The 23697-nt window shown below is 48.8% G+C and overlaps 1 protein-coding gene across 9 annotated transcripts in view; it reads left to right on the top strand.

The window, feature by feature from the left end:
- Positions 1 to 22969, top strand: part of ESYT3 (extended synaptotagmin 3) — a 53098-nt gene extending 30129 nt beyond the window's left edge. For 3 of the 9 annotated variants that reach the window (XM_063704247.1, XM_063704244.1, XM_063704246.1), the window contains exons 4-23: positions 2106 to 2182; positions 3720 to 3786; positions 4478 to 4567; positions 5144 to 5199; positions 6625 to 6745; positions 8888 to 9058; positions 9882 to 9964; positions 12099 to 12147; positions 12649 to 12738; positions 13199 to 13261; positions 13363 to 13425; positions 13980 to 14048; positions 14607 to 14693; positions 15424 to 15573; positions 16899 to 17395; positions 18084 to 18182; positions 18774 to 18905; positions 20776 to 20881; positions 20996 to 21045; positions 21371 to 22969. In XM_063704247.1, coding sequence (XP_063560317.1) covers positions 2106 to 2182; positions 3720 to 3786; positions 4478 to 4567; positions 5144 to 5199; positions 6625 to 6745; positions 8888 to 9058; positions 9882 to 9964; positions 12099 to 12147; positions 12649 to 12738; positions 13199 to 13261; positions 13363 to 13425; positions 13980 to 14048; positions 14607 to 14693; positions 15424 to 15573; positions 16899 to 17395; positions 18084 to 18182; positions 18774 to 18905; positions 20776 to 20881; positions 20996 to 21045; positions 21371 to 21407 — 2157 coding nt within the window. In that variant the 3' untranslated portion in view covers positions 21408 to 22969. Of the gene's footprint in view, positions 1 to 2105; positions 2183 to 3719; positions 3787 to 4477; positions 4568 to 5143; positions 5200 to 6624; positions 6746 to 8887; positions 9059 to 9881; positions 9965 to 12098; positions 12148 to 12648; positions 12739 to 13198; positions 13262 to 13362; positions 13426 to 13979; positions 14049 to 14606; positions 14694 to 15423; positions 15574 to 16898; positions 17630 to 18083; positions 18183 to 18773; positions 18906 to 19235; positions 19322 to 20775; positions 20883 to 20995; positions 21046 to 21370 lie in introns of those variants that run through there. The other 6 variants (XM_031009819.3, XM_019024359.4, XR_002005363.4 and 3 more) reach the window with 6 other exon arrangements.
- Positions 22970 to 23697: the final 728 nt, after the last annotated feature.

Here is a 23697-nt window from a genome sequence, read left to right on the forward strand (position 1 = left end):
CCCCCCCCACCTGCGTTTCCCAGCCTGTCAGCCTCAGTAGACACCCTTCCCCCACATCCCTGTACCATCATCTCCCCAGGTTCCAAGGAAGCGTGGCTCAGAGGGAACAGAAAGGAGAGGTGGGAGATATTTCCACTTTTCTTAAGGAGAACTTTGAAGACACGCCATGGTGGTAGCCAGACAGATACAAAGATGGAAATCATAGTTGCTAACCTCAGAGCCGGTGAACACACGCTCACAGTTTGGATAGTCAGTGCCGCCTAGCGCTTTATATTCTCCACTAATTGGCTGTTATGGCACTCAGTGTTACGAGTCCATGCTAGTTCTGTGAAGATCAGCAGGTGTCCCAGGATGAAACGGTCTGTGGCCAATGAAGTTTGTGTCAGCACACCTAATGTCATGGTCCCTGTTCTAGACTGGGCTTCCTGTTTCAGCCTTGGTGCCCTACTCCTCCTGCCTCGAAGTGCCCCTAGTGACTTGAATCTTTTGATCATCCAAAATGTATCCCCCAGCCAGAGACCACTGTGACCCAGTAAATGAGAGGCACTGGCATCCGGTCTTCCCAGCAACGAGCAGGTGTCCAAGTACAGGCCAGGCTGCTGAGAGCTGTCTGCCAGCCCTTCCTGGCTAGCCCCTGGGCAGGGGTGGATTAGGCAGGCCTGAGCCCTGGAGATTGGGATTTCTGCCATTCAAACTGGCTTGTGCCAGCATCTGTTGGTTCATGCATTCATTTCTTATTTCATTCACCTGTGACTTATTGAGCACGTGCTGTGTGCTGGGCATCATAGAGTTGGGTGTGGCTGCATCCCTTCCTGTGGGAGGAACACATCAACCGGTGGATGACAACGTGGCAGTATCTGCGTGCATGATGGCAGAGGAATGCAAGTTCAGAAATGGAGGGGTGGAGGGGCTGTGGGAGTCAGGGAAGACTTCCAGGAAAAGGTGATGGCTCTGTTGGCTTTTGAAGAATTCAGCAGGCTAGGAGCCAAGAAGCTTGCAGGGTGCTGTGTTCACAGCAGAGCCTGCTCAGTCAGGCTGCTCCTCTGGTGGTTGTGTCTACGCCAGAGGTCCCCAACTCTCAGTACCAGGCTACACACCAGGAGGTCAGCAGCCGGGAGCTGCCAGAGCTCCGCCTCCTGTCAGATCGGCGGCGGCATTAAATTCTCATAGGAGCACAAACCCTGTGTGAACTGCGCATGTGAGAGATCTAGGTTGCATGTTCCTTATGAGAAGCTAATGCCTGATGATCTGAGGTGGAAAAGTTTCATCCCAAAACCATTTCCCACCCCACCCCTGGTCTGTGGGAAAATTGTCTTCCAAGAAACTGGTCCCTGGTGGCAAAAAGATTGGGGACCGTTGGTCTATGGGATGTAGCACTGCTGGCAAGCAATCCTAAGAAATGATATTTACCATATCAGAAGAACCTGGAGGGGGAAGCTGCAGGCTGAACAGATGTCCCAGCCCTGCAGGAGAAACACCTGCCTCCTGATCCTGGCATTCAGCACTCTTCATGTCCTGGCCACCCCCCTCCCCTCTGCTCTCCCATTCCCCACATGTCGCGTCCTCTCCATCGTGGGGTCACGGAGGACTCCTCACACAACCCTCCTGGGCTTGGCCAGCACCCAGTGCGCTCACCACACCCCCTTTCTTCACACACCCATGAACATTTAAAAAAATTTTTTTCAGCTGCCATAAGCATTCATTCACCCCTGTGAGTATTGCCAGCTTCCTCCAGTTCCTGTGCCTATGCCCAGCTCCACCCTGTGCTGTGGGGCCAGTGACTTGACTTCTGTAAGCTCCAGTTTCCTCACATGTAAAGGGAAAGGACCCACTTCCAGAGTTTGCTATGGGGCATGAACAACAGGCCTGGCCTCGGGGCCACTCTGTGTGGCTGTGTGAGTAGGGGCAGGAAGGGAGAGAAAGGAGGGGGCACATTCTAGGGAGGGAAGTCTCTGGGCTGCAGGATAGATTTACATGTCTGTGCCTCATCTTGGAAGTATGGTGGTCATGCTCGTTGCTGACAAAGCCCAGTGCCGGGGGGAGAGCTGGCAGCTGTCCCCTGCTGCAAGAAGCCTCTGACCTAGCCCTTTTGGCATTTCTTCCAGTGTCCCAGGGTCAACGGTGTCAAGGCACACACTAATACGTGCAACCGAAGACGTGTGACTGTGGACCTGCAGATCTGGTGAGCTCTATCGGGCTGGGTATGGGCTTCGGGGTGCAGGGGACACTGGGAACAGCCAGTTTGAAGATGGAGTAGTATATATATACTCTGACTTGGGCTGTGGAACCCCTCACAGGACCCTCCCCTCCTCCCAGCTTCTCCCATCCCCTGGCATACTCTGGGTTCCAAGGCCCAGGCAGCAGAGCTTTCTTGGAAGCTAGACCTGGGTCACTTGGAGAGTCAGACCAGCTGCCTCAGAGAGGATGTGTCTAGTGGGATCAAGTATGGTAAGAAGATGTGAAGTCCATTGGTGAGGCCCAGGGAGTTCCAAGCACAGGCTGTGAGAGGTCAGCTGGAGACCTGGGCTCTGCGGCACCTCAGGAAAATAGAGAATGCAAAGACACATAAGTGACTAGTTCAGGGGGTTGGGCAAGGATATCTCTTTGAAATGAGGTTCATAATGGGCGTGAGTCAGGAAGGAGGGAGATTCAGTCCAGGAAGCCTTCCTGGAAGTGGCAAGATTTGAATTGCACTTTAAAAGACAAAGGACCAACTCCTGAGGATCCAGAGTGTTGCCATTCCTTTCCCATGTCTCATTCTGCCCTTAGCCTAGAGGCTGGCACTGACAGCATGTTGGGAAGATAGGAGCTGGTTCTTCGGACCACCCATCCCCATTTTAGGGGCTGGTCCCAAGTGGGTTGGGATGGTGACAGGCTATCAGGTGCTCCCAGCCCCTGGGGCGCTGCCACAAGATCCTTGTAGGAATAGTCAGGGCACATCGAGGTTGTGTGGCCCACTCAGCTGCCCAGGCAGCCCCCGGGGTCCCCATCTTCCCCATCCGGCTCACTCCTGCCCTTTCAAGAGGCACTCGGTTTTTGCGATTTGTGACATTGGGCTCCTCTGCCTGTGCCCTGCACATCTGTGCTGGCTGCCCCTCTCCCTTCCCTGAGTCTCCTTCAGTGCTTTCACAGGATCTGCTGATCTTTACCCTCAAGGGCACCCATTCTGGGCTCCCTGTGCCCATCACCTGGCGAGAGCCACTGGGTGGACTTGGGCTTCTATGCTGAAGCCTGACGCCTTGTTACCTTTGCCCACCTCTACCAGCCCCAGCAGCACCTGGGATGTAAGCAGTGGGGGCTGCTTCTGTGTCCCCATGAAAGACACCTGGGCAGAGATGGGACAGGGGGACAGCAGGGGTGGAAAGGTGGGCAGCGTGTTTACCAAGAGCCCCTCCTTTTCATCTTCAGGGTATCGTGGGGTGAGGTGAGTGCCTGGAATCACTGCTCTCATGGTCAGAGATGAGGATATGCCTGGGATACCTGAATGCAGGGACCCACAGGGGCTGCCTCCTGGGGTCTGGGCTTGGATCAGGGTCTGGGTCAGGTCTGAGCAGAGCTGAGAAAGGTTGAGGCTACTAGGCCATGTGCCCAGTGCATAGAGCTCAGGGTCGGCAACTGGCTGCCTGGGCTCCAGCTGTGTGACACTGGGCAAGTTTCCCAACCTTTCTGAGCAAGTGGACCTACCCCTCCTCCCCACCTTCCTTTTCCACCCATTTCAGCTACATCGGGGACTGTGAAATCAGTGTGGAGCTGCAGAAGATTCAGGCTGGTGTGAACGGGATCCAGGTGGGTGGAGCCCGGTGGGGCTGCCTCTGTTCCAGCCCCCAGGGTGGGGATCAGGGAAGGGGAAGCCAGGTCATGCAAGAGTAGGCCGCAGAAGGTGGTGGCAATACTAAACACAGAGGATGGTGACTACAGAGGAGCTGTAGGCCTGAGGTCACATGGCCAGGAAGTGGTGGCTGGGCTTCACCAACCCACTACTGTGCTCTAGAGACCCCAGCCTCATCTGACTGCAAAGGCCCTGGGAGAGGATTTGGCTGCCTGGCGAGGAGAGAGATGGTGTTCATGGAGCGATGGAAAGCCATTGCTTAGAGACTGAGGTGGACCCAGGAGGTGAAAATAACTCTTGGCAGGAGTAGAAGAGCTGATTTGGGCCTGGAAATCATTCCTGGGTTCCTGCTGGCTGGGCCAGCCCAAAACTTGGCAAAGGCTATAGGTCTCTCAGGCCAGCACACCCGTGGAAGGCAGTGGGGCCAGCTCAGGGCCCCTTGGTAGCTGGCAAGAGGTGGCAGCTGTGTCCAGGCCTCAGCACCTTAAGTACGGTTCCTGCTGTGAGAGCAGGCAGCTTGGGGCAGGTGGCCCTGACATGTGGGGCAGCGTGGGCATGAAATGAGGCAGCAGATGGCCTCAGCTGAGCCCAGCAGGCATGGGGAGAAAGGAGGCCTGGGCCCCTCACGGGCCCTCTGTGCCTATCCAGTTGCAGGGCACCCTGCGGGTCATCCTGGAGCCCCTCCTAGTGGACAAGCCCTTTGTGGGAGCTGTGACTGTATTCTTCCTTCAGAAGCCGGTGAGTCCCAAGGACCGCGGTAAGCCTGCTGCTCCCTGGGAGTAGGCACTGGTCTGCTGGGCCCTAGACATTGGGTTTGAGTCCGAGAATGGACATTGTCCAAGCCCACTGAGACCTGGGCAGTCACACTCCTTATCTCATTTAATCCTTAAGGCAGCTCGAGTTAGACTCTGCCCTCCCTAAGATGAGGCAGCTAAGCTCAGAGAAGGTCACACAGATGGTCTGAATTGGAGCCGAGGCTCAAACTCAGAGCTTTCAAAGTCCAGGCCAGCCTGTGGCCATGTGGACGATCCCACTCCTGTAGGGGTTCTGCCTGGGAAGCAGCAGGTTCCACAGCCCCTGCCCCATCCTGAGCTGAGGCCTGGGCCCTCGATACCGCTAGATGCCCGAGCTGGGCTGGGGGGTGGCCTCGCCTGCCTGACACCCTGGCAGAGGGTGCTCTGCCTGCTTTCCTCCGAACCCCCACCCTGGAAGCCTGGGTTCTCCATTCACATGGGTGTGAGGCTCTTGGCAGGGGGTTCTCAGCCCTGGGCTCCCAACCCTTTCCAGCCTAATAGCTTCCCTCTGCCCCTGAAGCACCTACAGATCAACTGGACTGGCCTGACCAACCTGCTGGATGCGCCGGGAATCAAGTAGGTGCCTGGGAGAGCCTCGAGGGAGATCATAAGTTTGGGGGCCTCCAGGGCTCTGCAGCCAGTGACAGGAGCTGTGCAGTGGTGGTGCTTTCCCTCCTGGTGCTCTCTGCAGAGGGAGAAGCATTGGTCTGTTTGGAGTGGGAGTGGGAGGCTAACGGTGTTGTGTGGCCTCTGTGGGTGGGCACTGTGCCCAGCACACCCCCCACCCACACCACACACACACACCACACACCACACCCATGTAGTGGGCAAAAAGTGCTTTGCTGAGTGTTGGGCTGACGTTCAGGTCCCCGTCCTGGTGCAGGGGGAGAGTGGCTCTGTCTGCTGAGATGTGGTCCGAGGGGAGGCTGTGTGGCTCTGGAACCAGAGGCAGCCAGCTCCTGGCTCTGTCGCTGAGCAACTGAGTGAATGTGGAGAAGTTGCTTCACTTCTCTGGGCTCTTCCTCAGTAAAAGGGGAGCCTGGTTCCTCTGCCTTGGGTCCCTCGGAGGACACTCAGCTGTGTGGTGGCGGCACATTGGGTGTGGACACACGAGTGTCCTTTCTTCCTCACTGCACCCCTTCCAAACCAAGTGTGTGGTGAGAAGCCGATGTGACTTCCCCTGACCATGGTCACAAACATAGGCATGGAAGGGGCACGGTCACAGCAGAGGCCAGTGAGGAGTAGCTGGTCCTGGAGATCTCACCATCTGGGGGCAAGTGAAGGCTGCTCTCAGAGCCCCAGGCCCCATGAGAGGAGCAGAGAAAGGCACCAGCCCCATTGGACACACCTCCCCAGGAGGAAGGGACATTTGGACTGGTCAGGGCTGGCACCAGCTGGCTCATCAGACTCAGGGGAGGGCCGCTGACTCGCTTATTCACTGACATCTGCATGGATCTCACCCACACTGGACAAAGGGAATCCAGGCATGCGTTCTTTTATTCAAAAAGTATTTACACCGTGCCAGCCCTGTTCCAGGCACCATCCCTGTCCCCCGGTACCAGGAGGTGGAGTCAGGCAACGAACAAACAACCCCAGGAATACGCATTATTAGCTCCAGGTTAGAGGTGAGGATGCTGAGGTCCAGAGAGGTTAGCGACTTGCCAAGGCTACACAGCTAGTCGATGGTGGAGCTGAGATTCTAACACAGGCTTCAGCCTTGCTCTTAGCCAGTGTGCTGTGTGCCCTCCAAGAACAAAGTAGCCTGGAGGCAGAGGGAGTTGGGGACGTGTAGGTGGGAGGACTGCTGTTGAGATAGAATGTCAGGGGCTGTCACGATGTATAGGCACACCCACCCCTACCCAGGCAAGTGGGGTCAGGGCTGTTCTCTAGGTGGGGCCCACCCTACCAAGCTGGGCTCCTGGTTCCTGCTAGGGATGGAGTGGCAGGTGGCATGGGGGAGGCAGTGCCACCCCTCCACAGCTGGTCCTGCCTTGTGTCCAGTGATGTGTCAGACAGCTTGCTGGAGGACCTCATTGCCGCCCACCTGGTGCTGCCCAACCGTGTGACTGTGCCTGTGAAGAAGGGGCTGGATCTGACCAACCTGCGCTTCCCTCTGCCCTGTGTGAGTACCCAGTACTAGCCACAGACCAGCCTGCTAGGAGGCAGCGCAAATATCCTCTCAGCCTTCACATGTGGTGCATTGGCTTTATTTCACACTAATGCTTGACAGTCCCAGAAAAATGGTACAAACACCATCGCCCACGTCATAATTACTAAAGACATTTTGTCCTTGGGGTGTATCCCACTTGGGAGGTAGTGTCAAATTTACTGCATTCTAAACTTACTTGGAATATTTCCTCTGTTTGTGACAACTGGCCATGAATATTTACATTGACTTGTTTCATTCTGTTCTCCACTTTTAGGGTTTTATACCTTAACTTCCTTTTACAATTATGTAAAGTAGTTGTACATTTCCAAAGTCCAATTAAAAAACAAATTACATTTTAAGGAGTCTGGCTTCTATCCCTTGTTCCCTCCACCTACTCCCCACCCTTCACTTATAAGTCATGGTTTATCCTTCCATTTTATTGATTGATTGGGTCTTGCACTGTTGCCTAGCCAGGCTGGAGTGCAGTGGCACAATCACAGCTCACTGCAGCCTCCACCTCTTGGGCTCAAGCAATCCTCCTACCTCAGCTTTCCGAGTAGCTGGGACTACAGGCGTGCACTACCACGCCTGGCTAATTTTTGTATTTTTTGTAGAGACAGAGTTTTGCCACGTTGGCCAGGCTGGTCTCAAACTCCTGGGCTCAAGTGATCTGCCCACCTCAGCCTCCCAAAGTGCTGGGATTACAGGCATGAGCCACCACACCTGTCCTTTGTTACTTAATATGAACAAATACATATATATGGTCGTATGACACATATTTGCTTATATTCAAATTCCCCCTTTCTTCGATAGATGGCAGCATAGTAGAGTTTTCCCCAGCATGCTTTTTTTTTGGGCGGTGGGTGCGAAGGGAGGTGGTGGCGGGGAGTCTTGCTCTGTGGCCCAGGCTGAAATGCAGTGGCGTGATCTTGGCTTACTGCAACCTCTGCCTCCTAGGTTCAAGTGATTCTCCAGCCTCAGCCTTCTGAGTAGCTGGGACTACAGGGGCACACCACCAAGCCTGGCTAATTTTTGTATTTTTGTAGAGACCAGGTTTCACCATGTTGGCGAGGCTGATCTCGAACTTCTGACCTCAGGTGATCCACCCACTTTGGCCTCCCAAAGTGCTGGAATTACAGGTGTGAGCACTGCGCCTGGCCCCCAGTGTGCTTTTAACACTGAGTATGTCATGAGGATCATGCTATGACAGTGTAGATTAGAGATCTTCCACATTCTTTTTAAGAGCTCCAAAGTACTTCACTATGGGAATGTACTGAAGTTTATTCAACACAGTTCCTATTGATGGACCATTATGTTGTGTTGGGTCTTTCACTATTACAAATAGTAGTGTAATGAATAGCCTTGCATACATGTCTTTTTATATTTTTGCTAGTATGCCCTTGGGATAGATTCCTAGAAGTGGGATTTCTGGGTCAAAGAGTAAATGCATGTGTATTTACTAATGTTAAAAAAAAAATTCTAGGAAGGAGATATACCTCAAAACCCATGAACTATGCCTTTCCTAATTCCTGTGCTCCAGTCTTTATTAACAGAGTTATATCTCTTTCATTTCCTTTTAAACATCTATTCATGCAAGTGTAGGGAGGGGGTCTGCCCTGTAGTACAGTCCAGAATGTGGTGGGGATGAGGCTCAGTGTTGGGGCCTTTAGGAGTGCAGGTACCTACTGTCAGCAGCTGGCAGTGCCCACAGGGGCCAGGAGAAGGGATGCTAGGACTCCCTTGTTGGAATCTACATGTAGGACACACAACAGAGGGGGCTGGAGTAAAGGAGGAAGCTTCCTTAGGTGTCATGATTGTTGGCACAGGAGGGAGACAAATAGCTGCAGTTGAATAAGCCATTCATGTGGCAGTTTGGAGGCAGGGAGTGTGGAGGCCAGGGCTGTGGGCAGGGCATACTGATGGAGAGAGCCCTGCCATCACTTGCTGTGTGGCCTTGGCCAGGTCACTGCCGTATCTGGCTTCTATCTCCCGGTCCAGACCCTGGAGGGGGCAATGTGGGGGCAGCAGTGATCTCTGATGGTTTTAGCTCTGATACTCCAGGACTTGGAGGCCCCCAGGAAGCAGCTGTGAGCCCTGGGCTTGGACATTTTCCAGGGGGTGATCAGAGTGCACTTGCTGGAGGCAGAGCAGCTGGCCCAGAAGGACAACTTTCTGGGGCTCCGAGGCAAGTCAGATCCCTACGCCAAGGTGAGCATCGGCCTACAGCATTTCCGGAGTAGGACCATCTACAGGAACCTGAACCCCACCTGGAACGAAGTGTTTGAGGTAAGGGTCTCCTTGGTTGCTTTTATCCTTCACTCTGAGTCATGCCGGGCAGAGGCAATCCAGGGGCAACACTAGGCAGGGAGTGGGCCTTGGAGACAGGCAGGTCTGTGGAATTCCCGCTCCCGTATCTACCAGGCTTCCAGACTGGGTTACTCTGGCCCGACTAAAGGGCCAGCCTGAAGGCAAATTCCTACCTCCTTTCCCCTTCCAACTTTGTTAGAAGTTACCAAATCAAAGAGAAAGAGCCTTAGAGGCATTTCTGCTCCACTCCTCTCAGCTTCCCCTGTCAGAGCCAAACACCAGGAGCCTGAAGTTCTTCCTTAAGTTCAACCACAATCCCTACTATTTGAAGGGTGGGACCCACAGCCTGTTAAGCCCCCCAGATTACACGATCCAGGAGCCACATCTTAGGTGACCCCTCTCAACTTCTCCTCTCAATATACCATCTGGATGCTCTGTTACGTTTGGGGTGAGGCAGTGAAAGCAGGGGTGCTAAAAGGCAGCTTGGGGCTTCCTGATATTGTAGACTCACCGGGGGGCCAGGAGAATGTAATGAACAGGTGCTCAGGACACCGCATGGCCCATTCAGAACAAACAGCCGCTGTCCCCTGGGCATCTGCTCTGCCATGGCTTGCACATGTTTTCTCTAATCTTCTCTTCCCCCCGAAGGGGAGGGGCTTCACTCCCTTCTTATGGGTGGGGTTCTTGAGGCACTGAGGAGGTCAGGAACCTGCTAGCGTTCTGAGCAATGATTTGGCTCCCTTTGGGTCATATGTAAGGTCGACTGTTGCCTGTAGGTCAAGACACCTCTTTTTCCTTCCAGTTCATGGTGTACGAAGTCCCTGGACAGGACCTGGAGGTGGACCTGTATGATGAGGATACCGACAGGGATGACTTCCTGGGCAGGTGAGGAGGAGGGCGCACAGCTGGGCCTGGAGGCAGCCTTCCCTCCCTGCGGGGTGCTGGGCTAGATACCCTGCTCCTACCACTTAATGACTAGCAACCCGCTCTGGTCACCCTGACATGGTGACTGTGCCAGGCAACCTGCCTCACCATTCTACATTCCTACCACAAACCTTCCCAGATGTCTCCCAAGTGCCCAGCCCTGACCTAGGCCCTGGGGGGTACAGAGAGGACCCTAAGATTTGTATATTACGGCTTTGCTTTCTGTCTTCCTGATAATGTACCAAGTCCCCATTTGGAGTAGTAGACAAGGCTGGCATGGATGGCCAGATGCTCAGTCCCAAGGAACCCTGGGCCATGCTCTAGGGGGTAGAACCCAGCCCTTCAGGGGTATGAGAGGACTAAAATGATCAGGGTGGGGCTGGCTATCAAAATTTAAAACTTACATGTATTTTGGTCCAGCAGTCCCACTTCCAGAATCTCCTATAAAATAAAAGCCCTAGTATCTGAAATGTTTATTGCAGAACTATCCATAGAAGAAAAAGAACACCCCCATCCCCTAAATGAATATCTAACCTCAGAGAACACTGGCTGAATGTTTGAATACATTTTCCATTGCCAAACTACAGAATATTCTGCAGCTCTGAAAAACAAGTGGAATCTCTGTGTATTAACCTGGAGGACACCCATTATGAAGTGGGGGAGAGCAGCTGGGCATAACATGTCATTTGAGTCATCATCTGGGAGAGGAACCTTGAATGCGTATTTTTGCGTGTGTTCATGTTAGCAGAGAAAGGCAGACTGTTAACACTGCTTATCTCAGATGAGGAAGCAGAAAAGGCAGGTTTACCCAAATTTTCAGATTCCTGTGTTGTTTAGCTTGTTTCCAAGATCATGTAATTTTGAAAAGTAGAAACAAAACAAACGGGGAGGGGCACAATCTGACAGTTTCAGAAACAAGCAGAATCTATGTGTATTAGCCTGGATGTTAATACACATAGATTCACCACCAGATGTTGCTTATCATTTTTTATTTTTATCTTAATGAAAACAGTTGCAATTTTTGTAATGTTGCAGATTAGAAGTGTGGCTTGTGGGTCATGCTTTATGTATTAGTAACTGATTTCAGGTGTGTTTTGAGCTTAAGCATGTTTCTTACAGTTATATAGAATTACATTTTCCCCTCTGGCTGTCAGGACCTTCTGGTTGGGCTTGGCTCAGGGTGAGTTAGGGGCAAGCTGAGGTGTGGGTGTTACCTCCTCTCACACACACATGCTGTGTTAGTCCATATTTTATTGGTATAAAGGATACCAGAGGCCAGGTAATTTATAAACAAAAGAGAGTTTTCTGGCTCATGGTTCTACAGGCTGTACATGAAGCATAGTGCCAGCATTTACTCAGGGCAGAAGGTGAAGGGGGATCAGGTATGTCACATGGCAAGAGAGAAGGGAGCAACAGGAGTGAGGATGTCCCCGCTTCTTTTTAACAACCAGATCTTGCATGAGCTCATTACTGTGGGGAGGGCACCAGGCCATTCATGAGGGATCTGCCCCCATGACCCAAACACCTCTCACTAGGCCCCGCCCACCTTTAACATATGGGGATCACATTTCAACATGAGATTTGGAGGGGACAGACATCCAAACTACATCACATGCCAACTATACTTTCCCTCGTAGGGCACCTGGGGTAGATTTGGAAATGAAGGGGCATTTGGGGTTATTGACATGACTGTGAGAGGTGGTTCTTCTGGCATTTAAGGGTACAGGACCAGGAGGCCAAATTTCTGCAATGCATGGGTAGTTTTGCACAATGAAGAATCATCCCACCCAAAATGCTAGTCGCACTGTCACTGAGAAATCCAGAGGTGATGTGTCCAGCAGCCTCTGCTTGTCCCCTCTGGGGATGGGAGCCCCCTTCCTCCCCAAGTAGCACACCCAGTGGGAGCAGCCCTGATGGTAGTTAGTCTTTCCTTCACTCGAGCTGATGGTGGTCTCCCATTGGTTCCTTGGGGTAAGATCCTCTGTCTTAATGGCCACACTCAGATATCTGAAAACAGAGTCCAGCGTGGGCCTCCATGCCCTCTGCTGCTTTCTTCCTCTGAGCTGACCCAATCCCCTCTCCCTGTATATTCCAGCCTGCAGATCTGCCTTGGAGATGTCATGACCAACAGAGTGGTGGATGAGGTACAGTTGGTGCTTGCAACCCTCGGGGGAGTTTCAAGGTAGCCCTTTCCTATGGACAGCTCCAGCAGCTTGCTTCAGCCCAGCTATTCCTATGCTGTGGTCCCCCTCTGTGCTAGGCTGCACACATGTCCATCCTCAGGGCAAGAGCTGGGTGAGGCACAGATGGCTCCAGGGTATTCTCCAGGGCCCCGGCTGGAAGAAGTTTCCCTGGGAAATACAGATTAAGGACCCCAGCAGGGGACAGTCACATTATAGGGGAGGGCAGGCTGGGCCTGGGTTTTTTTTAATCCCACAGTGTAGCACTTCTGTCTTCCTATAACCACATCTCCCAGTCCCTCTGAGCCCAGAGCATACCCTGTCTGGGCTGGTCCACCTTTTCCCATACTAGGACAGGTTTCCCTGTCCCTACTAGGACGCCAGGTCTCAGGACTGGGCTGCCCAGAGAGCATCAGTAGCATCTCCCTGACCCTTTTCCCTGAGCTTTCTGCCCCTACCCCACAGTGGTTTGTCCTGAATGACACAACCAGCGGGCGGCTGCACCTGCGGCTGGAGTGGCTTTCATTGCTTACTGACCAAGAAGTTCTGACTGAGGTGAGTGTGGGGTGTCAAGGGCTCCCTTGCAGAAAGGTGGAGGAGCACACGTGCCAGATGTGTGCAGGTGGAGGAAGGGAGGGAGATGATGCCCCCTTCTTGCTCACCTCCTGAAGAACATGTCACTCAGCCCGTCTCCACACAGGGCAGCTCCTGATAGCTCTCAGCAAATGTCCTCTGAGCATCTCCATCATCTTTAGATGATGGGGTCCTTAGAACTCTGTGTCAATGCCTGTCCTCCCAGTTCATAGGGAAATCCACTCAGTGTCTAACTTGAATTTGTCATGCACCAGTTATAGTCTTAACCTCAACAAAATGCTAGGTTGTGAGAGGTCCTCCGGCAGCTAGTCTGGAGTGTGAGGGCTAGCTGGCTTTCTTCTGCCATGAGTAGGCTTCTCCAAAATCAGTCTTTCTGTCCTGCTGCTGGGAGTACCCAGTGAGGGTCTGTGTCTGTTTGCAGGACCATGGTGGCCTTTCCACTGCCATTCTCGTGGTCTTCTTGGAGAGTGCCTGCAACTTGCCGGTGAGTGGTGACATGTCCAGAGTGTCACACAAATGCAACAAAGTGCCCATCACTTTCAAATTGTCCTGTGTTGCTTTAACCCCGTTATTCCTGTGCTGCAGAGAAACCCTTTTGACTACCTGAATGGTGAATATCGAGCCAAAAAACTCTCCAGGTTTGCCAGAGTGAGTGAGTATGTGGCTAAAAACTCCAGGGAGGGCAAATCACAGCTTCTCTCCCCAGAGTAACCACAACCCCATGTCTGCTGGGCCACAGTCTGTGCACACACAGCCTGGGGATAACAAGAGGTGCTGATTGTGGAGTCTACTGTGTGCCAGGCACTAGGCTTGGCAACTCATCCCCCACATTTGTTATCCCTGAGTCTCATGATGACTGTGTCATTCATTTTTATTACCATTTTCTGGGTCACACAGCTAAGAGGAGGAGCCCAATTCCACTCTGTTTTCATAGCCCCAGGCAACAAGAGCCTGTGCCTGGCCAGGCCCAGCTCTGGCTTCTGGTCTTTTAACTTGGAACTGCTTTCTGGGGTTGGTCCTGTCCTGGGGCTTGCACAGTAATGACAGCCCAGGGGGACTGGGGCATTGGAGTAGCTTTCTCTCAAAGAGAAGTAACTGGGTGGCCCCAGTTCCCCCAGATGCTCCTGGGGGTTGGGGGTAGGACTGTCTCAAGCTGATATTGACTATGCCACCTTCACTGTTATGGATTTGATTCCTCACAGAACAAGGTCAGCAAAGACCCTTCTTCCTATGTCAAACTATCTGTAGGCAAGAAGACACATACAAGTAAGGTAAGACAGCTTGGTGTGTAGCCCTGGGGTAAGGAAACAAGGACCCAGCCCTTCTCAGGGAGAGAGGCAAAAGGGAGGGGAATTAACTTATGGTGAATGCCTAGTAGGCACTTAATGTTATTTAGTCTTCAGAATAACCTCACAAAATAGTTTTATAATTCAAGAATCTGAGAATCAGAGATAAATGACTTAACCAAGGACACAGAACTAGGGTTCAAGCTTGGGCATGGTTCTGAAGCCCGTGTCCTTTCTACCAATCATGAATTTTCTCAGTCCAGCAGCAGAAATCCTGTTGGCCTCTCCTCTCCTGAAGTGAGCTCTAAGGCCCATATGATTTTCAGCTCCCCCGTAAAAATTCCTGGCAAACCAATCCCTGCCCTTGAGTGTTGTTGTCCCATCCTAGTGCCTCCCACTAGCTGTAGCGTGTGTGGGTCTGATCCCAGGGCATATAGGTAAGGTTCCCAATGGTACCTGGTGGCCAGAGTGATAGCAGAGGGTGCCGGTATCCAGCTCTGCCCAACCTAACCCTTCAATGATCTCTCCCTCTTCTGTTCCCAGACCTGTCCCCACAACAAGGACCCTGTGTGGAGCCAGGTGTTCTCCTTCTTTGTGCACAATGTGGCCACTGAGCGGCTCCATCTGAAGGTTTGATGGAAGAAGGGCTCTTGAAACAGAGTTAAGAGGTTTCTAAGCCAGGCGGGCTGGGAAGCTTGAAGTGCACCTTGAGCAGGTTCTCCTGGCAGTGTTTAAAGTCAGCCCCTTGTATGTAAGAGAGGACACTGAGGCCCCACAAGGCCTCATCTCCTTAAGGCTAGTGCCTGAGGTCACTGTATAGGGGGATGTGGGAGGATAAATCCTCAAGTCCCGTGACTTTCCCTGCAAAAGGGTCTTTATATTTGCTACACAGTACCCAGAGTAGCCTATCTACACAGGACATTAATAATGGTGTACTTTAAAAAATATATATTTCATTTAATCTTCACAAAAGATCTGTAGAGTAAGCAAAGAGAGGCAAAAACAATGTCTTGTCCAAGATCTCATGACCAACAAGTGGTGGAGCTGGGATCTTTTAGGGCCCTGAGCCCTGCCTGGAGAGCAGCACAGCTCATCAGTCCCCAAAGCCCCCTGGCTCTGGGCATTTAACAGACTAGCTCATACAGATCATAATTGCCTCTACTCTGAGTCACTATCTTCCCTGACAGAAGACAAGGACCAGGTCTGGCCTGATCCCATTCTAGTTTTCAGAATAGGGCCAGATGCCCATAGAAGCACAGTACAGACTGAAGTAAACCCAAACTTGGCTGGGGCTCAGATACTAGTAGTGGAGTGGTGGGGCTTGGTTATCCTCTTGTTTTGTGACTGGACCACTGCCCAGGTGCTTGATGATGACCAGGAGTGTGCTCTGGGAATGCTGGAGGTCCCCCTGTGCCAGATCCTCCCCTATGCTGACCTCACTCTTGAGCAGCGCTTTCAGCTGGACCACTCAGGCCTGGACAGCCTCATCTCCATGAGGCTGGTGCTTCGGGTAAATCTCTCCGGTCCCCTGGGGGAGGGGAGGAATAGAGCTCTGGCAATGGAGCAAGGTGTACTGCCCCAGCACTAAGCACCTGCTGTGTGCCTGGAAGAAGCCAGGAGATGGATTCATGTTTTTCATCAATTTTGAAATACTGAATGGGAGCAAGTCAATATTCGAAGAGATACAGGCTCTTCAAATATTGCCTCTCCTCCATTCTTCTTAAATTCCTCTCTCTAGAATTTTCTATAATGTACCTTCTCATCTATCCTCCATGTCTCTTGACCTCAACTAAATATTTCCCTTCTCTGTATTCATGGTGGTACATTCTAATTCTCTCAGAGCTATCTTCCAGGCCACTAATTCTTTGGCTATGCCTAGTTTGCTGTTTAACCTGTTCATAGTTTTTTCAATGGTGATTTTTCATTTCTATTTTTATCTTTTCCAAATCTATTTGGTATTTTCTCATAGAATTTTATTATCTTCTCATGTTTATATTCCATCTTTGGTCATTTGAAAATATGTTACAATGTATTAATATGTATGTTCTATTATTTGAAGATCTTGGGAGTTAAATTTTGATGTTTGTTTTGTCTGTTGATGCTTTTTGATGGTGACTCATTTCTGTTTTATAACTTGGATTGCAAACATATGTTCAGTGTTCCTTTATGACCTGGATTGAGGTTGTTCTCTTCCAAGGAGCTTCTGCTTTTGCTGCAGAAGCAGCATTACAAACTTGAGTCCATTTTTGTGTATATTTCTTAACTTTGGGTTTCAAGATCCCATAGGTAGCTCATATTTATACTCAAAATTCATATGAGGACAGGCCTATGAGGTGCCATGTTATTAGGAAAGACTTTGTCCCCTCAACCAGAGTACAGGCTGTGACAAACACATGTTCTTGTCATCAGTCTTTGCTGGTAGGCCGAATAATTTTTGTCCTAAACTACTTTTTTAACTAAAGAGATCCCACCTTCATGGGTCTTCCCTTCAGCTCCTAGCCTCACAGCCTCTTCTAACTCCCTGAATTCCAAGGTTGATATACAACCCTAGGAAAGCTTAACTTATTTTTCAGATTTTTTCTTTTTTTAACAGAATTATCCTTATTTTCTTGTGAATTTGGCTATGCATTTCAAAGGACGTTTGCTTCATTTTATTTGGCATTTCTAACAAGTTTTTCAGAATATTTGGAACACCATATGTATTACTGGAAATGGAAGTTCCCTAGGAAGGGTCTTTATAATTCACAACTGAGGGGAAAGGGGGAACGGGAAACAATGGCTGAGGTTGTGGAAGTGGTGACTCAGCTCATAAGCCACGCTCTTATCTGCTTGCAGTTCCTGCAAGTGGAGGAACGAGAGCTGGGGAGCCCATACACAGGACCTGAAGCCCTAAAGAAAGGCCCTCTGCTCATCAAGAAAGTGGCTACCAACCAGGGTCCCAAAGCCCAACCTCAGGAAGAAGGCCCTACAGATTTGCCATGTCCCCCAGACCCTGCTTCTGATACTAAGGACGCATCCAGGAGTACCACAACCACCACCAGTGCTACCACCGTTGCCACTGAGCCCACATCCCAAGAGACAGGCCCAGAGCCTAAAGGCAAGGACAGTGCCAAAAGGTTCTGTGAGCCCATCGGGGAGAAGAAGAGTCCAGCCACCATCTTCCTGACTGTCCCAGGTCCCCACTCTCCAGGGCCCATCAAGTCACCCAGACCCATGAAATGCCCTGCCTCCCCATTCGCATGGCCGCCCAAGAGGCTGGCTCCCAGCATGTCCTCGCTCAACTCCTTGGCCTCTTCTTGCTTTGACCTGGCAGATATCAGCCTCAACATTGAGTATGCACCTCTCTGCTTAATCTTTTCTAAAATCGCCTGTATGAAAAATACCTCGCTGGATGGAAAAGTAGATATGAACTTACATTTCTGTGCAAGTTGTTTTTTCACAAAATATCTTCCTAAGAGGCAGCATGGTGTGGTAGAAAGAACACAGGACAAGGGAGAGAGAGCCAAACAGGCTGTTTATGGCTCTAGCTGCGTACTGACTATAAAATAGATGCTGGACTCTGGTTGGTAAGGTCCCTTCCAGCAGAACCATTGAGTTATACTGGGATGACATGGAAAGCTTAATATGTAGAATTATGTAATAAATGGCTGTCATTTATGAAGGGTTTACTATGGGCTTAGCATGTTACCTGATTTAATTCAACCTTCACAATAACCCTACAAGATGGAACTATCATAAAAGTTTAATAAATTCATCCAAGGTCCCAAAAGGAATCATGATACAAAGGCAGATACAAAGGCAGATTCCACTTCAGGGTTCCCGTTCTTCCTACTACGAAGTAGGATAATTATACATGAATGCTGGATGGAACTGAATTCCATCTGAAAGTAAACTCACTGTGAATTATTATCCTACATGGCTCTATACTCCTCAAGCAGGAATGCTTCTTTGTCTTTGGGGGTGGCGGAAGAGGGCCAATGCTTGTTATGGCGAGAGAAGTGACGGGCTCTTTCTTTACAGAGGTGGGGACTTCAGGCGACGGCAGCTGGGCGAGATTCAGCTCACAGTGCGCTATGTGTGTCTGCGGCGCTGCCTCAGCGTGCTAATCAATGGCTGCAGGTAAAGGGATTCTAGGGCCAGGGAGGTCCTTTGGGAGCATCAGGTGACCATAAATCAGAGTAGGGACACTCAGAGCAATGAAAAGGGCACATAGTCCCAAGATAAATAACACTTTGGGGGAAAAATGAGATTTGAAGGCCTCTGAACACTGTAATCAAGTCCTCAAAGGGGCACTTTGGCCATCATTCTTCAGTGATGCTGATGGGCTCAAGAGCCAAGGGCTTTGCTCAGACGCAACCACTGCAAGACTGTCTGGAGTGGCTGGTAGCCAGTACATTTTCCAAGTGAGAATCTCAAACTTCCCTTAGAAGGAAAGTACTTGCTCTACTCCAAGCATTATAAAGATGCGTGTTGTCAAAACCATGCATCTGATACTTTGTCCTCTAAATTCTACAGACTATTACTTTTGATCATCAGGACCACTGAGCATTTTTATCCTCAAGCGTATCTAATGCTGAATGGCTAATATAGCCTTCTCTCAAATGTTTGAAGTGTTTGAAACTCTCAAACAAACACTGAAACTCTCAAATGTTTCAGTGTTTGAAAACCAGGGCCCTTTTTTTTTTCCTAATGTCTTTGACACCAAATCAGAAACCTAACACCATGTAACAGCAGTGGAGCTGATCCCTACGTCCGTGTCTACTTGTTGCCAGAAAGGAAGTGGGCATGTCGTAAGAAGACTTCAGTGAAGCGGAAGACCTTGGAACCCCTGTTTGATGAGACGTAAGTGGGCTGGTGGCCTGCCTAGAGTGCCTCACCCATTCAAGTATTTGCCAAGTACTTGTTATGTTGCCTGGCAGCCTGCCAGATGCTGGAAGGGGCTATGGCTGAACAAGACAACATAGTCTATGACTTCATGAAGCTTCTGTACGTTAGTGGGGAAAATGGAGTGCCAGAGAAGTTTATCAAAATGGCCACCTACATTTACTGCTCATAGAGGCTAAAGTGTTCCTGAATATGGAATGTTCCCTACTCTTTCTGTTTAAATGAAGTCTCTCTGGTAGTAAAAAGATTTGAATGTTCAAATGTTTTTTTGATCTGTTTTAATTCCAGCAGTTAAATATTCCTTGAGCCTGAGGACCTAAAGTTTCCTCTAAAGCCTGAAGCTCTTTGGCCTGTCTTCCCTCCTGCAACAAAACGTAGGTGATGGGTAGAGGAGATACCCTCCCCTTCTCCACAAAGGCTTGTCCACCTATGTCCTTGGGGACAAAGGTGACTCTAATCACATTAATTGCTTTTGATGGGCCAGTGGTGGCAAGTCTCATCCCAAATATTTTTATTCTTAGAAGTCTGAATCTCATCAGCGTGTACCTTCTGCTTCAGGGTTCTAAAAAGACATTTCTAGCCAGCTTAGGAAAATATTACATCTCATAATTTTCCTGGCCAATAACTTTTTTAAAAAGGGTTACACTGAGTCCTCTTTGGGCCATATCTTAAGAACTATTATGTTCCTTCAAGAGCTACACTTTGAGTTCATCAGTATCAAGAAAAGGGTATGAGGAAGAGAGACTATTCATTCAACATTTACTGAATGCTTTATGCCAGGCAGCATCCTATACTCTAGAGCCACACAAGTAAGAGATTTTGCCTTCAAAGGGAGCTCTGACATAATTATAAAAAGATGTCAAAATTGTGGTGTGGTAGCTACTATGTGGCTAAGGGATTAAAAAAAATTATGTGGGAATATATGAGGGAAGAGGTTTAACATTTGACTTTGACTTTTGTGACAAACCTAAATCTGTTACTAATTCTCAAAAGTATGACAGCAAGATAAGCCTGGACTATCTGGAAGGCAGAGTTGGCAGCTTCCACCCTAAAAATAAACCTAAAAGTAAGAGGTTTCCTCTGCCTTACTCCATAGGAGGTGGCCACTGTTTTCCATGCAACTGTAGCAAACCTAACTGTTCAGTGTTCTAGCCCTTAGCTGGTAAGAAAAAAAGTGAGAAGGGGGTTGAGGTGGTCCTATGAATAGGTACTGTTCAAGGTGAGGAGGGCCAGCTAAAAGAGTGGTAGCCAGGGGCAGGTGTGGTGGCTCACGCCTGTAATCCCAGCACTTTGGGAGGCTGCGGCAGGCAGATTATCTGAGGTCAGGAATTTGAGACCAGCCTGACCAACATGGTGAAACCCTGTCTCTACTAAAAACACAAAAAATTAGCCAGGTGTGGTGGTGCATGCCTGTAATCCCAGCTACTCGGGAGGCTGAGGCAGAATTGATTGAACCCAGGAGGCAGAGGTTGCGGTGAGCCAAGATCACGCCATTGCACTCCAGCCTGGGCAACAGAGCGAAACTCCGTCTCAAAAAGAAGAGTGGTAGCAAAGGTAGAATTGGAGAAAGATAGATGCAAACTAAGCCACAGCAGTCTGAGGCACTTCTAGGCAAACAGCCTCTTAATACTTCTGGATTTTGTGAACAATACTGGACAGTGATTATTTGTAATAATGATACATCGTGAGTAGTTATGAGCCAGTCCTGCTCTAGGTGCTCCTAATAGTCTGTACCTTCTGTTTTAGTAGGGAAATGGATGAAGCACTTTAGATTTTCAAGAAAACTGAATGAAATGCATAATTCTCACTTCCTTTTTGCTTCCTAAAGATTTGAATTTTTTGTTCCCATGGAAGAAGTAAAGAAGAGGTCACTAGATGTTGCAGTGAAAAATAGTAGGCCACTTGGCTCACACAGAAGAAAGGAGTTAGGAAAAGTAAGTACAAGAGATATTTGATATACCAAGTAGATTATGATCAATTTGCCTTATCCCAATTTCTTTCCTTACTGCAGTGTTTTGGCAGGGAACTAATTATTTGTGATTATTTAGGTACTGATTGACTTATCAAAAGAAGATCTGATTAAGGGCTTTTCACAATGGTAAGTGTGCCCTTTCATTTTATCACTGTTATCCTGCTATGCAAGACAGTTTTCCCTTTTCAGTACTGTTTCAGCTCCTTTGGTTATCAAGAAGGGAGGGAGATGAACACCTTTATTTAAGGCTTTACTGCCTGCAGATCTCACTGATACCCTAAAAGACACCTGTAAACTCTAGCCTTAACCCTGAACCCTGGCTGGCCAACTTACAGAGAGACAGGTTCTGCTGGTCTTACAGAGGCCCAGGCAGGCAGGACTAGGCAGTTTGTCCTGTTACCACAACACACTGTCATTACTAACGTTAAGTCCAAACCTAACTGTCTTACAGGTATGAGCTGACTCCAAATGGACAGCCCAGAAGCTGATGATGAGAATTCTTATCACTCACCTTTATATTAAAATGTATATATATGTATATATTTTTTCCTTTGGATCACTTACATCCAATATATGTATATTTTGTCATTTAAATCAGAACAACCACTTGAAATTATATACATATAATTCTTGTGTGGAATTTAACTCCATGACTGAATAGCATAAGGAAGAGGTTATTTAAAAGCAAGAACTACTTTTTTTGGTTGGATTTTTTTGTTCAAGTCCAGAAAGAAATGTTATATTTGTGCCTACTAAATTATCCAAACCTCAGTGTTTATATACTTAAACAAGTGCCACTTTTTAGTAGGTAATTATATACCATCTGATTTAGGACTTACCTGAATGTATGTACCAGAAAGTGTCCTGCCTCTGGCATAGGCGCTGGGGGAGGTCTGTTTCTGGAGCCACTACCAGCATTCCTGGGCAGTGACTGGCCAAAGGGAAGTCACTTTTTTATGGAAATAGAAAGTGACCCAACTCAAAACTGCCAAGAGCTAACACTGCCAAAGCCTTTCTGGCTGCCACCTGTGGTACTTGTATGCCTGGATATTTGTTCTTTTATTTGACCTGGAGCTAAAAATGTATTTCCCTACTGGCAAAAATGTTATACTGATATACTTAAATACCTTGAGTTAAATACTCTTGTGTAGTCTAAGGGCCAAACTCCAGCGTGTAGCATTATTTCCGTAGAAAAATGCAAACCAAGTTCCAAACCCAGGTCTATGTCTGACTCTCATAGCAAAGCACTGGAGACTGCTGAAGAGTGTCACCATCAGAGAAAAGGAAGCTTTCAGATAAGTTTAGGCTATTCACCTTTTCTAAAGAGATGGTTGGTTCACCTAAATAACATGTTAAAAGCAAAATATGTAAATTATATGCTTAAACAAGCGCCTCTTTTACATTTCAGACTTTACAAGACCAAATATACTTCTCATCCCCTCCAACATTCCTGGACCTCCTCTTCTCTCTTACCAACACAGACGACACTACCTGCCGTCAGTTTTCTGTCTCTGCCTCTGCCTTCACTGCCACTTTTCTGAAGCAGGGCAACATTCGAGAACAAAGTTTTGTCATGTTACTCTTATTCCAGTTTTCTGCTATCTGATTCACATGCAGATGTTCTATTCCAGAATAGTCCAAATACTATGCTCTGCCGACTCAAGTCATGTCTCAAACCTATTTCCTCTATTAAGTCAGTCAATCCATAGTGAAATGGACTCTTCCCACCGCCTGTAGCATTTACTGTTGATACTGAGTATTTTCCATTTTAATAGTTCCCAGCCTTGATAACACTTAAGTTTTAAGAAATGTTGATTAGGCATCTGCTAAGGTTACATGCTAAGCAGCTACTTATATTGTATTTGGTATTTAATATTTGTTTATTCTCCAATTGAACAGTAGGGAACAATTCAAGCTACTTGAATTGTTTTTCACCCTCACCATCCAAGACCGTGTTAAGTACATAGAAGATGCATGGTGAAATTCGTTTCTGCTGAGGTTTCTATTTTAAATGGCAAATTCTCATAATAAAATGGAGCATTGATGCCTACCCTGTCTACCTTATGATGGCATTCTAATTGCCCCCTAAATAGACAAGTGCCTTGAAAATGGAGAAGCACCAGAGAAATAAGGGAATGTATCATATGTACATCGAAACATTAGCAACCCTAAAACAGCTAATCAAAATGGCAGATAAGTGAAAACCTACCCCTCTTCTTCCAAACTTAAACCACAAACATTTATTTTAAACGTGGTCAATTGAACCATTTTTACCTGTGTCAGGCAACACAGGTAAATACCTGGTGATGGTCTGAAGAGGAGTTAAAATGTTGAAGGGAACCAGAATTTTAGTACACAGCAGACAGGAGGCAAGGTTATATAGGCACTGTGTGAGGGGCAGGGAGCCTGAAAAGTTGTTAATACCTTGGCTGCCACTGAGGACAAGAATTGGTTTTCAGCAGTGGGTGGAAACAATCAGCTAATATGCAGGAGCATAGGGTCTAAAGTTAACATTATCTTGGTACAGAAACCCCCAAACCTAAGACGGAATGTGAATATTGGTTTAGAACCTGGAAGCCTGTGAAGCCTTGATGGAGGCAACCATAAAATTGGCCCCACAGGGTTGCCACTCCCATCCAGGGCACATGTGGGACAACTGCAGCAGATGGCTGTCACTAAAGGGAAACTCACGGGCAAAAATTATGAAACAAAGCAAAAACAGACTTTAAAAAAAATATAAAGTACACAGGAATATCAAACTGAAAAATAGCCATAGAT

Source organism: Gorilla gorilla, chromosome 2 (assembly GCF_029281585.2).
Source record: "Gorilla gorilla gorilla isolate KB3781 chromosome 2, NHGRI_mGorGor1-v2.1_pri, whole genome shotgun sequence".
Lineage (NCBI taxonomy): Eukaryota > Metazoa > Chordata > Mammalia > Primates > Hominidae > Gorilla > Gorilla gorilla.